Genomic DNA, 15,844 nt, shown 5'->3' with positions numbered 1-15,844 from the left:
CACCCCCGGCCTTGCGCCAGGACGCGCAGAGAGAGAGGCGGACAAGATGCGGACTCGCAGACTTTAAGCAAACAAGTGTGGGGCCGCTCCCGCCTGGCGGGTCAGTTGTCCGCGTCGGTCACCAGCTGGGCCAGGTAGTCCGAGTGCCGGATCCCGAAACTCCAGCCGCGGGGCTTCCGGTGCTGCGGACCCGGAGACGCCGCTGACCTCGCGGGGCCGGCGTCCTCTCCGAGACCCCTGGACCCCCGGGGACCCTGATCCCATCACTCCGACCTCAGGCCCTCCCCACTCCCCTGACTCTGACCCTTGACCCTTGGTTCCAGGCCACCTGATCCACGTTGTAGGCCGCGGGCCCTGGCTTCCGAGTGTTGTCTTGGGGGACCGGAGTCCGCGCCAGCATCGTGAACTGGGGGGCCCGGGACTTGTAGACCCCTGGACTCACGACGTGGTAGGCGCAGGGGCCCGGGGTCTGCGGGAGGGCAGAGGGTGCTGGCTGCCGCCTCCACTGCCGCGGACCAGGGACCCCCTGCGTCCGCCCCGGCCCCTCCCCCACCTTGCTGAGGTCCTCGAAGAAACTGCCAGCCGCTCTGCGGCCATAGATGGAGTAAGTTGGGGCGGAGACTTTGCCGATGACGCGCGGACCCAAGAGCGAGGGCACAGTATAGGCCGCGGGACCTGGGGAGGAGGCAGGGCTCGGGGGTAGTGGGTCTCCGCGGACAGGCGCAGGGTGGTCCCCGCTCCCGGAGGGCGGTCCCTGATCTCGAGTGGGAAGGCCCACAGTTCTGGGATGGGCCGTTCTGGCCTCACCTGGGCTCTGTTGCTCCCCCTGGACACCCCAGTTTCGGGAAGCAATGGTGTGCCGAGGCGCACTGGGGTACGTCGCGTTCCCCGCTCGCTCCGGGAAGTACGTGCCTGCGGGGCGGATCAAGGGTGTGGGGGGCTGGAACTGCGTGGGGGCCTTGTGGGTACCCGAGATGGGGTCCTGGGACTAGGACTTGTCAAAGCCCCGCGGGGTTCGGGGTTTGGGATTTGAGATCCGGATATGGGGGTACCGAATATGCGGTGTTAGGGTATCCGAGGGGGACTCGGGGTTGGGTGGGGGGGTTCCCAGGTGGGCCTCCCTGGAGGGAGTTCGGCGTTGGGGTGGCCAGGGGCCCAGGAGTCCTGACCAGGTCCCGGAGTGAGGACGGGCGCAGAGCGGCGCGGGCGGCCGTAGATGGAGTAGGCGGGGGCGCCGTCGGGGCCGCGCACGGTCATGCGGGCGGGCACCAGGTGGCCGGGCCCGGGGCCGCACGTCGTCTGCTGCGTGGGGAGGCGCGCGCCGAAGGTGAAGGCGGGGGCGCGGGGCCGCGACGGGTCATGCAGGACGTAGCCTGGGAGCATCCGAGTCAGCGTCTGGCCGGGCCCAGCCCCCAGCCCCGTCTGGAACACAGACCCTTCCCCGGCATAGACCCCCCTCTCCCCTCTAGCAGGCACGGTTCAGCCCCGAGCGCAGACCTCCCTGGTCTCTTCCCGTTCCCTCCCCCAGGCGCCGTCCCACCCCTCAATCCCGGGGCCCCCCCCTTCTACCGGTGTTGGGCGGCAGCTTGTATTTGGGCCCGGGGCCTCCGTAGTGCGCCGCGATGGGGCCGCGGGGCCGGTGTGGCCGCCAAAGGCCCACCCAGGCGTCCGAGCCCATAGCGCGGGTGGGGGGCGCTTACGGCTCGCAGCACCTGCGGACAGAAGGCGGTGGCCGCGGCCCCCGCACCCCAAATTCTTGGGGAGCGCACTTTCCCACTACCCTGGGATTAGCGCGGGGCGGGGCGGGGCCTGGTCCGTATCCCCGGCGCCAGCAAAACAAACGCGAGCTTCCTTCCCGGCTCTGCGGAGCGTGGGGCCGGGAGCGGATCCAGGGCCATCAGCCGGACTCCAGGCGGGTTAGACAGGGACGTGAACTCGCGGGGGCCAAGTTTAGACCCAGACTTAGGTGAAGGGAATCACCTGGGGGTGGGGTGGGGGCAGGAGATTTTCGTGCTGTTGGGAAGGGGTGCCCCGGGAAGGGCCTGCGTGGGGGACCCGGTGCCCCGAGGGGAGGCCCCGGGGTGCACTGACCTGTTGTGGTAGCTCCTGGCGTGGGAAAACAAAGCGACGTGGCTGGACACCCCCGCTCCGCCCCGCCCACCTCCCAGACCCCAACCGCACTCACTGCCTACCCCCCCAAACCTGGCTCCGCCGCCCCCCTCCCCACCACCCAGTGCCGCCGCTGGGCCTCTCTGTGGATTCTGTGGCACGGGTGGGATAGTAGGCTGGGCCACCCAGAACGCTGGCTTCACCCTTACCCAAGTTGCAGTATACCCATTCTGGAATAGGACAAATCTGCAGACAAAAGCAACGATGGGAATAAAGGAATTGAATAATGCAAAGCACACACTCCATTTAATTATGTGTAGAGAGAGGATTTCTTATCTATTTAAGTCCATGAAATATTCGGAAAAAATCATGTATTGGGTCACAAAATCACACAAATTGAAAAAAAAGATGTGACACGTGATTTGATTACAATCAAATACAATTCAAGGCAAACAAAATGTAAAAAAAGAAGAAGAAAACTCAGCCTGGGCAATACAGTGAGACCCATCTCGACAAAAACTTTAAGAATTAGCTGGGTGTGATGATGTTCACCTGTAGTCCCAGCTATGGGGTCGGTGGCTGAGCGGGGAGGGTCTGTCCGGTCTGGGAGTTGGATCCTGCAGTGATCAGTGACCCCACCACTAGACTCCAGCCTGGGTGACAGAGTGAGACCTTGTCTCAAAAAAAAAAGAGAACAGGAAGCAGGAGCAAACAAATATTTTGAAATTGACAAATCTTTAAAAAAAAACCCTGGATTTAAAAAAAAAAAACTTGTCAGAAATAATCTGAAGTTACAAACTGTAGCAGGAAGAGCCGCAGACAAAACTCCTCAGACACCAAGTTAAAGAAGGAAGGGGTTTATTCGGCCGGGAGCATCGGCAAGACTCCTGTCTCAAGAGCTGAGCTCCCTGAGTGAGCAATTCCTGTCGCTTTTAAGGGCTCACAACTCTAAGGGGGCCCGCATGAGAGGGTCGTGATCGATTGAGCAAGCAGGGGGTACGTGACTGGGGACTGCATGCACCGGTAATCAGAACGAAACAGAACAGGATAGGGATTTTCACAGTGCTTTTCCATACAATGTCTGGAATCTATAGGTAACATAACCGGTTAGGTCAGGGGTCGATCTTTAACTACCAGGCCCAGGGCACGGCACTGGGCTGTCTGCCTGTGGATTTTATTTGTCTTTTAGTTTTTACTTTTTCTTTCTTTGGAGGCAGAAATTGGGCATAAGACAATATGAGGGGTGGTCTCCTCCCCTAAAACTACGTATCAAACACTACAAAGGTGGATCCCTTTCCTACCGAACTCTTATAGGAGGCAGCTAAAGCTGTGTTCTTGTGGGCGGAGGGTTACCCAGGTGCCGAGGCAAGAGACTGAAGGCACAAACTGTTTCAGTATAATAAAGAAAATAGTTAGAATAAGAATAGTTATAATACAAATTAGATATAGAGATGATCATGGACATTATCAATCATTAGTATAGACATTAGTCATTAGCTTTTAATACTACTCTTTGTTGCATGACTAACATAACCTAGGAATAACCTGCGGATATAGGGTCAGGTGCTGAAGGGACATTGTGAGAAGTGACCTAGAAGGCAGGAGGTGAGCCCTCTGTCACGCCTGCATAAGGGCCGCTCGAGGGCTCCTTGGTCAAGCGGTAATGCCAGTGCCTGGGAAGGCACCCGTTACTTAGCAGACCGTGAAAGGGAGTCTCCTTTTCTTGGAGGAGTCAGGGAACACTCTGCTCCACCAGCTTCTTGTGGGAGGCTGGATATTCTCCAGGCCAGCCCGCAGTCATCTGGAGGCCTAAACCCCTCTCTGTGGTGCTTCAGTGGTCACACTCCTTGTCCCTTTTCATACTCCTCCCATACTCCTGGTTCCTCTTTGAAGTTCGTATTAGATAGCGGTAGAAGAAATAGTTAAAGTCTTAAAGTATTGGCCGGGCGCGGTGGCTCACGCTTGTAATCCCAGCACTTTGGGAGGCCGAGGTGGGCGGATCACGAGGTCAGGAGATCGAAACCACGGTGAAACCCTGTCTCTACTAAAAATACAAAAAATTAGCCAGGCGTGGTGGCGGGCGCCTGTAGTCCCAGCTACTCGGAGGGGCTGAGGCAGGAGAATGGTGTGAACCCAGGAGGCGGAGCTTGCAGTGAGCCGAGATCGCGCCACTGCACTCCAGCCTGGGCGACAGAGCGAGACTCCGTCTCAAAAAAAAAAAAAAAAAAAAAAAAAGTCTTAAAGTATTTGATCTTTCTTATAAATGCATAGAAGAAAACGCTGATGTTTCCTGCCTTCCCTCTCTGCTTTGGCTACCTAAAAGGGAAGGGGCCCCTGTCCTGTGATCACATGACTTGCTTCGCCTTGTCAATCACTTAGAAGATTCACCCTCCTTACCCTGCCCCCTTGTCTTGTATGCAATAAATATCAGCCGTTCGGGGCCACTACCGGTCTCCTCCTCTTGATGATAGTGGTCCCCGGGGCCCAGCTGTTTTCTCTTTATCTCTTTGTCCTGTGTCTTTATTTATTACAATCTCTCGTCTCTGCACATGGGGAGAACACCCAGTAAGCCCTGTAGGGCTGGACCCTACGTGTTCTGAGGAAAATTTATAGTCATTTTTAAATGACTTCATTATGGCCGGGCGCGGTGGCTCAAGCCTGTAATCCCAGCACTTTGGGAGGCCGAGGCGGGCGGATCACGAGGTCAGGAGATCGAGACCATCCTGGCTAACACGGTGAAACCCCGTCTCTACTAAAAATACAAAAAAAATTAGCCAGGCATAGTGGCGGGTGCCTGTAGTCCCAGCTACTCGGGAGGCTGAGGCAGGAGAATGGCGTGAACCCAGGAGGCGGAGCTTGCGGTGAGCGGAGATCACGCCACTGCACTCCAGCCTGGGCGACAGAGCAAGACTCCATCTCAAAAAAAAAACATGACTTCATTATTATTATTTTAGACAGAGTCTCACTCTGTCACCCAGGCTGGAGTGCAGTGGCGCATCTCAGCTCACTGCAACCTCTGCCTCCCAGGCTCAAACGATCTTCCCTTGTCAGCCTCTCAAGTAGCTGGGACCACAGACATGCACCACCACACTCGGCTAATTGTTTTGTGTTTTTGGGAGAGACGGGGTTTCACCATGTTGCCCAGGCCAGCCTTGAACACCTGGGTTCAAAAGATCCACTGGCCTTGGCTTCCTAAAGTGCTGGGATTACAGAAGTGAGCCACCCGGCCTCATGACTACATTATTAATGAAGAAATGATTCAAGAAACTTAGTCTATATCTTACAAATGGAAAAAAAATAACCTAAAGGAATGAAACAGGAATTAACACAAAGTACTAGATAAAATATAATAACTATATGTGTATATTTTTGAGACAGAGTCTTGCTCTGTCGCCAGGCTGGAGTGCAGTGGCATAATCTCGGCTCACTGCAACCTCCGCCTCCCGGGTTCAAGCGATTCTTCTACCTTAGCCTCCCGAGTAGCTGGGATTACAGGTGCCTGCCACCATGCCCAGCTAATTTTTGTATTTTTAGTAGAGATGGGATTTCACCGTGTTGGCCAGGATGGTCTCGCTCTCTTGACCTTGTGATCTGCCCCCCTCGGCCTCCCAAAGTGCTGGGATTATAGGCATGAGCCACTGTGCCCAGCCACTCAGAGAGTTTTGTAATGGTTCTTTTCATAGGCATGTGTGCATGAAGGCCCCCTCCCCTTCTTAACCTCTTATTTTGTTTGGGTTCGACACAAGTGACTCCATCTTGATATTGACAATTTTTACGTTTCCTCTAAAAATACAAAAATTAGCTGGGCATGGTGGCAAGCATCTGTAATCCCAGCTACTTGGAAGGCTGAGGCAGGACAATCACTTGAACCCGGGAGGCGGAGGTTACAGTGAGCTGAGACTATGCCATTGCACTCCAGCCTGGGTGACAAGGTGAGACTCAGTCTCAAAAAAAAAAAAAAAAAAATCTCTGAAGACATCACTGATCAATTATCCTGTGGTTAGGTTTTGATTATCCCTTCCTGTTTCCTGTCCAGGTTGACTTGGTGCCATGTTGGGAGAATAGCCAGCAATTTTAAGTCAGTGTGAAAACCATTTGAACCACATTTGAGCAGCTGGAAGGAAATCTGGAAGGAGTAGCTATTGGGTTAAGTTGGCCTTTCATTTTATCAGTCTCACAGGTGTTCCCTATCATATCAAAGTGCTGCACCAGCATTACTTGTGAGCAGTTGTACTTTTGCAGAGGTTGGGCAGGTGCAGGGTTTTAAAAGAATCACACAGAGTAAAGTAATATGATGAACTCAGTTTGCAGAATGATTTTATTTTATTTTCATCTATCTATCTATCTATCTATCTATCTATCTATCTATCTATCTATCATCTATCTTTTTTTTTGAGACGGAGTCTCGCTCTGCCGCCCAGGCTGGAGTGCAGTGGCGCGATCTCGGCTCACTGCAAGCTCCGCCTCCCGGGTTCACGCCATTCTCCTGCCTCAGCCTCTCCGAGTAGCTGGGACTACAGGCGCCCGCCACCACGCCCGGCTAATTTTTTGTATTTTTAGTAGAGACGGGGTTTCACCATGGTCTCGATCTCCTGACCTCGTGATTCGCCCGCCTCGGCCTCCCAAAGTGCTGGGATTACAAGCGTGAGCCACCGCGCCTGGCTATCTACCTATCTATCTATATTTTAATAGAGACACTCAGCTATTTTTGTTTTTGTTGTAAAGAAGAGGTCTTACTTTGTTGCCCAGGCTGGTATCAAACTGACTTCAAACAATCCTCCTGCATTGGCATCCCAAAGTTCAGGGATTATACGCGTGCGCCACTGTGGTTGTCCCTATATTTCTTAAATATAGTATAAAAATAGTATACACTGTATGCTCTTAAATTACTTGATTTAAGTGCATTTTTCTTTATGTCAATTAAATAGAGCTCTTTGTAAATTAAAATCACATATAGACATAAAGACACAAAAACATAGACAACACAAAGATCTTGTGGCTTTTCACTTGAAAATCTTAGTTATAAAACAGTAGGCCAGGCATGGTGGCCCATGCCTGTAATCCCAGCATTTTGGGAGGCCGAGGTGGGCAGATCACTTGAGGTCAGGAGTTCCAGACCAACTTGACCAACATGGAGAAACCCTGTCTCTGCTAAAAATACAAAAATTAGCCAGACGTGGTGGTGCATGCCTGTAATCCCAGGTACTCGGGAGGCTAAAGCAGGAGAATCGCTTGAATCCAGGAGGCGGAGGTTTCAGTGAGCCGAGATTGCGCCATTTCACTTCAGCCTGGGCAACAAGAGCAAAACTCTGTCTCAAAACAAAAACAAAAGCAAAACAAAAACAGTAAAACATAATAATATAAATTCACGGGTGTGTAAAAGGACGGTTGGATTTACATTATGTTTTTGATAAAACAGAACAAGTTAAGGTTACCTGTTCAGATGGCTAAAGCTTTACGGTTTTCATTACCCTACCGGTAATCCTCTGAACAAGATGGGAAGACGAGACCGGGCATGGTGGCTCATGCCTGTAATCGCGGCACTTTGGGCAGCCGAGGCAGGTAGATCACTTGCGGTCAGGAGTTGGAAACCAGCCTGGCCAACATGGTGAAAACCCATCTCTACTAAAAATACAAAATTAACTGGGCGTGGTGTCAGGCATCTGTAATCCCAGCTACTCAGGGAGGCTGAGGCAGGAGAATCGCTTCAACCCGGGGGGTGGAGGTTGCAGTGAGCCAAGATTGCACCACTGCACTCCAGCCCCGGGGACAGAGCGAGACTCTGTCACAAACAAACAAACATCTCCTCAAATGAATATAAATATTTAATTCCAGTTAGATTTCCAATGTTAAAAATAGGAAAACACAAATCTAAAGTTCATATGCAAAAATGTGTTCAATTGTCAAAAAAAATTCTAAAACAGGAAAAGAATAAAAGCGTTCTTAGATACTAACCGTATGGGTTGGTTAATTTGATGCACCAGCTTGGCTGGGCCACTGGCTGGTGGCAGCTCTGTGCATTCCTGGCCCCTTCCTTGCTCCTGAAGCCCAGCCATCGTGGCATCTTTCTGCATTTGTTGCTTCTGAATCCCTTTGCGTCCTCTTTTCTTGACTTCCGCTGTTAACATCATCTTACTAGGTAACGATTCTCTATGTTAAATGTTTTTCCTGTTCACATTCGTGGTGTGGCTGTTCCCTTCTGTTTGGAAATAACTCAGTTATGATAGAGATTTTCGGAGGTGAAGATGAGAGAGATTTGGTGAGTGTATCAGGCAGGGGTAGAAATGGATTTATTATGGGGAATATTATAGAATCGCTGGATGAGTTGGTGGTATAATAGCTGAGAGGTGGCCTTTGGGACTACTGAGCTTAAGAGAAGACCTAGTAGCTGTAATTCTGAGATCAGGAACCTGCTGGGAATCCTGACGCCGCACCCCTGCTGCCCAGGCCTCCCTCAGCAACGGCTGAGTCTCCACAGCCCTGCCTGCCAGCAGAGTCAGCGCAGGGCGGAGGCCTCCGAGTCATTTCTGCCTTTCACATCTTACACAGTTGCACTGAATCCAACAGCCTCGCCCAGAACTCTGGCCGCAAGGGAATCTGTAAAACATAGCATTGCCGCATTTGTATTTTAGGTTCTAAAATACAGGAAAATAAACAAAAGGAGGTGAGAATGGAAGCTGAACACCATGGACCACATCCAGCACAGTGGAAAATCAAGAGTCCTGATGTGAGCACAGCAGGCTTGAGATGTCATCTGCCACCCAGTGATGTTCATGGCAGACGCAGTGGAGAGGTCCAGGATGGAGATGCTGAACTGGGAGGCATACACAAGCCGTGGGAATGGATGGGGCCGCTTAGCGCAGGGGTCACCAAGTCCAGCCACCTCCTGTTTCTGTAAATAAAATTTTATGGGGGCCGGGCGCGGTGGCTTATGCCTGTAATCACAGCATTTTGGGAGGCCGAGGCGGGCGGATCACAAGGTCAGGAGATCGAGACCATCTTCGCTAACACGGTGAAACCCCGTCTCTACTAATAATACAAAAAAATTAGCCGGGCGTGGTGGCGGGTGCCTGTAGTCCCAGCTACTCGGGAGGCTGAGGCAGGAGAATGGCGTGAACCCAGGAGGCGGAGCTTGCAGTGAGCCGAGATCGTGCCACTGCACTCCAGCCTGGGCGACAGAGCCAGACTCCATCTCAAAAAATGAATAAATAAATATAAAAAACAAAATTTTATTGGAACACAGCCACATCCTTTTATTTTTTAAGGTTGGTTTTGTGCAGACTTGAGTAGTTGCAAGAGACTGTATGACCTGCAAAGGCAAAAATAGCCACAATCCAGCTCTTTGCACGAAAACTTTGCTGCCCCTGACTGAGGGTGTGCACGTGGGTAAAGAGCTCCAGGGCCCTGCAGCACTCCCGGGCTGGAGACGTGGCAGAAACAAGCACTCTGATACGTGGATCATAAACAAGCGACAGCCTCCGATGCTCAGCACTCCGGCCTCTCTCAGCCAACTTTCACGGGTTAGGTTGTGGGATGTTTCATGAGTGCAGCTTCTCGAGTCTCTGTCGTCCTCACCCGGGACCCTTAAGCCGGTGAACTCGTATTTGATATCTGCGGTGAGGTCCTATTGGATTCCAGGAAGACTTGATTTTCCCAACTATAATAGATTACTGTGAAACCCCAGCATAATTACCTTACATGAGCTAAATATTAAAATAGAGCCCAGGCCTGAAGAATCCCTGAGCAGACAAAACCAGTTAGGCGTTGTAACTGAACTCAATCTTGCCTAAATGGAAAACATAAGTGAAACTTAACTGGAGTCATTTCTGATAAATGGTTACATTAGGCAGAAGTAAAACTCAACCCCAGCCAATCCTAAGCAGCCAGCTAACACTCGATTGTGTAACTAGGGACTTCCCAGCTAGACCGACCAAATAAGGAAGTTGTGTAACTGTAACCATTCAAGTGAGTTCTTCAATGTGCCTCCTGGTTTTCTCAAATAGACAGACAAATACTTATCTCTGACATTTTTGTCACTGGCCTGAGAAAAAAAGTGTTTATGGCCGGGCTTACACCTGTAATCCCAGCACTTTAGGAGGCCGAGGCGGATGGATTTCTAGGAGTTCAAGACCAGCCTGGCCAACATGGAGAAAGCCCATCTTTACTAAAAATACAAAAAATACAAAAATTAGCTGGGTGTGATGGCACGTACCTGTAATCCCAGCTACTCGGGAGGCTGAGGCAGGAGAATCGCTTGAGCCCAGGAGGCAGAAGTTGCAGTGAGCCAAGATCACGCCATTGCACCCCCAGCCTGGGGTACAGAGCAAGACTCTGTCTCAAAAAAAAAAAAAAAAAAAAAAAGAAAAACAAGTGTTTATGTGAAGTATTTTCTCAGAAAAAGAGTAACTAACCCAAATACTTTTCAAGTCCATGTGGCTTGATTAATCTTTAATAAATAAGAATATTGGGCCGAGCGCGGTGGCTCACGCTTGTAATCCCAGCACTTTGGGAGGCCGAGGCGGGCGAATCACGAGGTCAGGAGATCGAGACCACAGTGAAACCCCGTCTCTACTAAAAATACAAAAAATTAGCCGGGCGTAGTGGCGGGCACCTGTAGTCCCAGCTACTAGGAGAGGCTGAGGCAAGAGAATGGTGTGAACCCGGGAGGCGGAGCTTGCAGTGAGCCGAGATTGTGCCACTGCACTCCAGCCTGGGCGACAGAGTGAGACTCCGTCTCAAAAAAAAAAAAAAAAGAATATTGGTGATTTAATAAGAATGGATATTCTACCTAGCTTTGTTAATCAAACTCATATTATCTCTGTTACAAACTTTGTCAACAAGAAAAATAAACTGAGATGACAGTTTTATTTATTTATTTGTTTATTTATTTATTTAGAGACAGTCTCGCTCTGTTGCCAGGCTGGAGTGCTGTGGTGCAATCTCAGCCCACCGCAACCTCTGCCTCCTGGGTTCAAGTAATTCTCCTGTCTCAGCCTCCCAAGTAGCTGGCACTACAGGTGCTTGCCACCACGCCGAGCTAATTTTTGTGTTTTTAGTATGAAGGGGTGGGTTGACCCTCCCACCCTGTGGGTGTTTCTTGTTAGGTGGAACGAGAGACTTGGAAAAGAAAAAGACACAGAGACAAAGTATAGAGAAAGAAATAAGGGGGCCCAGGGGACCAGCGTTCAGCATATGCAGGATCCTGCCGGCCTCTGAGTTCCCTTAGTATTTATTGATCATTCTTGGGTGTTTCTCAGAGAGAGGGATGTGTCAGGGTCATAGGATAATAGTGGGGAGAAGTTCAGCAGATAAACACGTGAACAAAGGTCTCTGCATCATAGACAAGGTAAAGAATCAAGTGCTGTGCTTTAGATATGCATACACACAAACATCTCAATGCCTTACAGAGCAGTATTGCTGCCCGCCTGTCCCACCTCCAGCCCTAAGGCGGTTTTCCCCTATCTCAGTAGATGGAACATACAATCGGGTTTTATACCGAGACATTCCGTTGCCCAGGGACGGGCAGGAGACAGATGCCTTCCTCTTGTCTCAACTGCAAAGAGGCGTTCCTTCCTCTTTTACTAATCCTCCTCAGCACAGACCCTTTACGGGTGTCGGGCTGGGGGAAGGTCAGGTCTTTCCCTTCCCACGAGACCATATTTCAGACTATCAGATGGGGAGAAACCTTGGACAATACCTGGCTTTCCTAGGCAGAGGTCCCTGCGGCCTTCCGCAGTGTTTGTGTCCCTGGGTACTTGAGATTAGGGTGTGGTGATGACTCTTAAAGAGCATGCTGCCTTCAAGCATTTGTTTAACTAAGCACATCTTGCACAGCTCTTAATCCATTTAACCCTGAGTTGACACAGCACATGTTTCAGAGAGCACGGGGTTGGGGGTAAAGTTATAGATTAACAGCATCTCAAGGCAGAAGAATTTTTCTTAGTACAGAACAAAATAGAGTCTCCTATGTCTACTCCTTTCTACACAGACACATTAACAATCTGATCTCTCTTTCTTTTCCCCACATTAGTACAGACATGGTTTCACCATGTTGGCCAGGATGGTCTTGATCTCTTGACGTTGTGATCTGCCCACCTTGGCCTCTCAAAGTGCTGGGATTACAGGCGTGAGCTACTGCGCCCGGCTGACAAACAGTTTTGTTGAATGTTATAATATGTCTGCCTGAAGACAATTTCCAAAATATTTCTGGTAACTCGAAACATTCAAATTATACTAAATTGTCGGGGCACAGTGGCTCACACCTGTAATCCCAGCACTTTGGGAGGCTGAGGTGGGCAGATCACCTGAGGTCAGCAGTTGGAGACCATCCTGGCCAACATGGTGAAACCCTATCTCTACTAAAAACACACAAAAAATTAGCCGGGCATGGTGGCGCGTGCCTGTAGTCCCAGCTACTTGGGAGGCTGAGGCAGGAGAATTGCTTAAACCTGGGAGGCGGAGGTTGCAGTGAGCAGATATTGTGCCACTTTGCTCCAGCCTGGTGACAGAACGAGACCCCATCTCAAAAAAAAAAAATTATACTAAATTATATTAAATGATAGATATCCACTAAATATCTAGATCATTTCCAAACAAGATAAACTACCAAAACATCAATTGCTGAACATAAGTTTAAGCTTATGTATTTTTGACTTCTTATGAAAGAGGAACGGGTGGTATTCGAGTCTGCTGGTAAGGATGTCTGTACGTGAGGAAACATGGTATTTAAACATTACGAAATCATGTACTTCCTAATTTTCACTAGATATTAGGTTCCTAAGGGTTGAGACATTTAATTAATGTATGTAATTAAAACTACTACAAGTAGCAAGGGTAAAAGGCGACAACTGTCTATGAAAATGAATATAAATATGAAAGATATACAGAGAAAGTAAGATGTGTTTTTAATAGGGAAAAGTATACAAGGTGTATGTTTTCATTAAGAAAAAAATTAATTTTGTCTTTTTTTTCAACTTTTATTTTAGATACAAGAGGTACATGTGCAGATTTGTTTCTTGGGTATATTGCATGATGCTGAGGTTTGGGGTGAGAATGATCCGATCCCTCAGGTACTGAGCACGGTTTGAAAAACTTGAGCCTCTCTCCCTCCCTCCTCCAGTAGTCCCCAGTTTTTTTTTTTTTTTTTTTTTTTGAGACAGAGTCTCGCTCTGTCCCCCAGGCTGCAGTGCAGTGGCGCAATCTTGGCCCACTGCAACCTCCGCCTCCCAGGTTCAAGCGATTCTCTTGCCTCAGCCTCTTGAGTAGCTGAGATTACAGGTGCCCACCACCACACCCGGCTAATTTTTGCATTTTTAGTAGAGACAGGGTTTCTCCATGTTGCTCAGGCTGGTCTCGAACTCGTGATCTTGTGATCCGCCTGCCTCGACCTCCTAAAGTGCTGGGATTACAGGTGTGAGCCACTGTGCCCGGCCAGTAGCCCCCAGTTTTTACTGTTGCCATCTTTATGTCCACAAGTTACTCCAGGTTTACTTTCCACTTATAAGTGAGAGCATGAGGTATTTGGTTTTCTGTTCCTGTGCTGATTCATTTAGGTTAATAAGTAACTTTGTCTTAGAGCAAGATGACTGACTGTTCTAGAATAAAAAAGAGGAAAATGAGGAAAATGAGTAAGACAAAATCTCAACAGACACAGAAAGTCGTAGATCTGTGAGAATTTTGTGTGAGGTCAAACTACTAAGATTACATATTTTATTCATAGCATTAAAAAATAAGCTCAGTAATGTATTAATGCAAAGTTAGAATTCAATTTTCTTTTTTTTTTTTTTTTTTTTTTTTGAGACAGGGTCTTGCTCTGTCGCCCAGGCTGGAGTGCAGTGGCGTGATCTTGGCTCACTGCAAGCTCCGCCTCCTGGGTTCACACCATTCTCCTGCCTCAGCCTCCCCAGTAGCTGGGACTACGGGCGCCCGCCACCGCGCCCGGCTAATTTCTTTTTGTATTTTTAGTAGAGACAGGGTTTCACCATGTTAGCCAGGATGGTCTTGATCTCCTGACCTCGTGATCTGCCCTCCTCGGCCTCCCAAAGTCCTGGGACTACAGGCGTGAACCACCGCGCCCGGCCTTGATTTTCTTTTATGAGAGATGGGGTCTTGCTGTGTAGCCCAGGCTGGAGTGCAGTGGCTGTTTACAGCCGTAATCATAAATCATAGCACGCTGCAGCTGTGAGCACCTAGGCTCAGGTGATCCTTCTGCCTCAGCCTCCTGAATACCTGGGACTACAGGCACTCACCCTCCCACCTAGCTTAGAATTCACTTTTCTTTCTGTAAAAAGGACAAAGCTTTCTTGGAATCTTAGTCTGCTCTTGATTATGAAAGGTTTTTTTTTTCATTATCTTTTAAGTAGTTGGCCTAGAAGACAAAGATTTCATGTTTTATCAAGATAATTTCTTATGCTTTTTGTTATCTTTTATTAGGTCTTTGGTTATTTTTCAAAATGTGAATCTTTTCAATATTAAAAAGTTTTTTTTTTTTTCCAGCTAGGTAACTTTCTGCATTTGCCTTTAAAGTCTTCTGTCCCTTTGGCATTGTTTCACAGTGGCCTGTGATCCTATTTAGTCACGTGTTTTAAACCTTTTGACATTTTTGACAGCTTCCTTGAATCAACCAACAGCCTCTGGAGAGGCTCCAGAAGGGTCCTTGGAATATCTCAAATGAATTTATTTTCTCCCCTTCTAAAAGGAGAGATTGGCCAGGCGCGGGCGCGGTGGCTCACGCCTGTAATCCCAGCACTTTAGGAGGCCAAGGTGGGTGGATCACCTGAGGTGAGGAGTTCGAGGCCAGCCTGAACAACATGGCAAAACCCCATCTCTACTAAAAATACAAAATTACCCAGGCGTGGTGGTGCATGCCTGTAATCTCAGCTACTCCGGAGGCTGAAGCAGGAGAATCGCTTGAACCTGGGAGGCAGAGGTTGCAGTGAGCCAAGATCACACCATTGCACTCCGGCCTGGGCAACAGGAGAGAAACTCTGTCTCAAGAAAAAAATAAAATAAAATAAAAGGCCTGGTGCAGTGGCTCACGCCTGTAATCCCAGCACTTTGGGAGGTCAAGGTGTGAGGATCACGAGGTCAGGAGATGGAGACCATCCTGGCTAACGCGGCGAAACCCCGTTTTTACTAAAAAATACAAAAAATTAGCTGGGCGTGGTGGCGGGTCCCTGTAATTCCAGCTACTCGGGAGGCTGAGGCAGGAGAATCGCTTGAACCCAGGAGGCAGAGGTTGCAGTGGGCGAGGCTGCACCATTGCACTCCAGCCTGATGACAGTGCAAGACTCCGTCCCTAAATAAATAAATAAATAAATAGAGAGATGCTAAACTAATTTGGCTTATTTGATATGTTAAATTGCATGGTAAGCATTGTCAAATACAGATGATGTTTAACTTTCTTAGGTTACATTTATATAGATATGTATTATTAATATAAATGCCCCCAAATTATATTAAAATACCTAAAAATCTGATATGTTCTGGTATCAGTCATAATTCTAACTGTTATCTTAAAATGTTTTATTAAAACAGTCAAATTTCCTTGGCAGTTGCATAATACAAAATTGCACCTGTAATCCCAGCTACTCGGGAGGCTGAGGCAGGAGAATCACTTGAACTCGGGAGGCGGAGGTTGTAGTGAGCCGAGATCACGCCACTGCACTCCAGCCTGGGCGACAGAGCGAGACTCGGTCTCAGAAAGAAAGAAACAAACAGGGCTCGACGCGGTGGC

At 49.2% G+C, this 15,844-nt stretch overlaps 1 protein-coding gene and 1 long non-coding RNA gene across 9 annotated transcripts; one reads left to right on the top strand and one right to left on the bottom strand.

Moving 5' to 3' along the window:
- Window positions 1–47: 47 nt before the first annotated feature.
- Window positions 48–2,932, bottom strand: CIMAP1B (ciliary microtubule associated protein 1B). 8 transcript variants are annotated; one of them, XM_055251889.2, is made up of 6 exons: window positions 1,570–2,932; window positions 1,170–1,373; window positions 808–912; window positions 554–675; window positions 305–469; window positions 48–182 (listed from the first exon to the last, which is right to left on the bottom strand). In XM_055251889.2, the coding sequence occupies exons 1-6, from the start codon at window positions 1,676–1,678 to the stop codon at window positions 102–104; spliced, it is 786 nt and encodes a 261-aa protein (XP_055107864.2). In that variant the 5' UTR covers window positions 1,679–2,932; the 3' UTR covers window positions 48–101. The 8 variants fall into 8 exon arrangements, with proteins under 8 accessions (XP_055107864.2, XP_055107866.2, XP_055107868.1 ...); XM_055251891.2 differs by having other exon boundaries at window positions 329–469; XM_055251893.2 differs by having other exon boundaries at window positions 329–469; window positions 1,170–1,302.
- LOC134733433 (uncharacterized) lies at window positions 182–9,336 on the top strand. The gene is made up of 2 exons (XR_010116867.1): window positions 182–604; window positions 8,742–9,336. It is a non-coding gene; the product is annotated as an uncharacterized lncRNA (long non-coding RNA).
- The last annotated feature ends 6,508 nt before the right edge of the window (window positions 9,337–15,844 follow it).

Source organism: Symphalangus syndactylus, chromosome 18 (genome assembly GCF_028878055.3).
Source record: "Symphalangus syndactylus isolate Jambi chromosome 18, NHGRI_mSymSyn1-v2.1_pri, whole genome shotgun sequence".
In the NCBI taxonomy this organism is placed as follows: domain Eukaryota; kingdom Metazoa; phylum Chordata; class Mammalia; order Primates; family Hylobatidae; genus Symphalangus; species Symphalangus syndactylus.
This window is presented reverse-complemented; position numbering and strand designations above follow the sequence as displayed.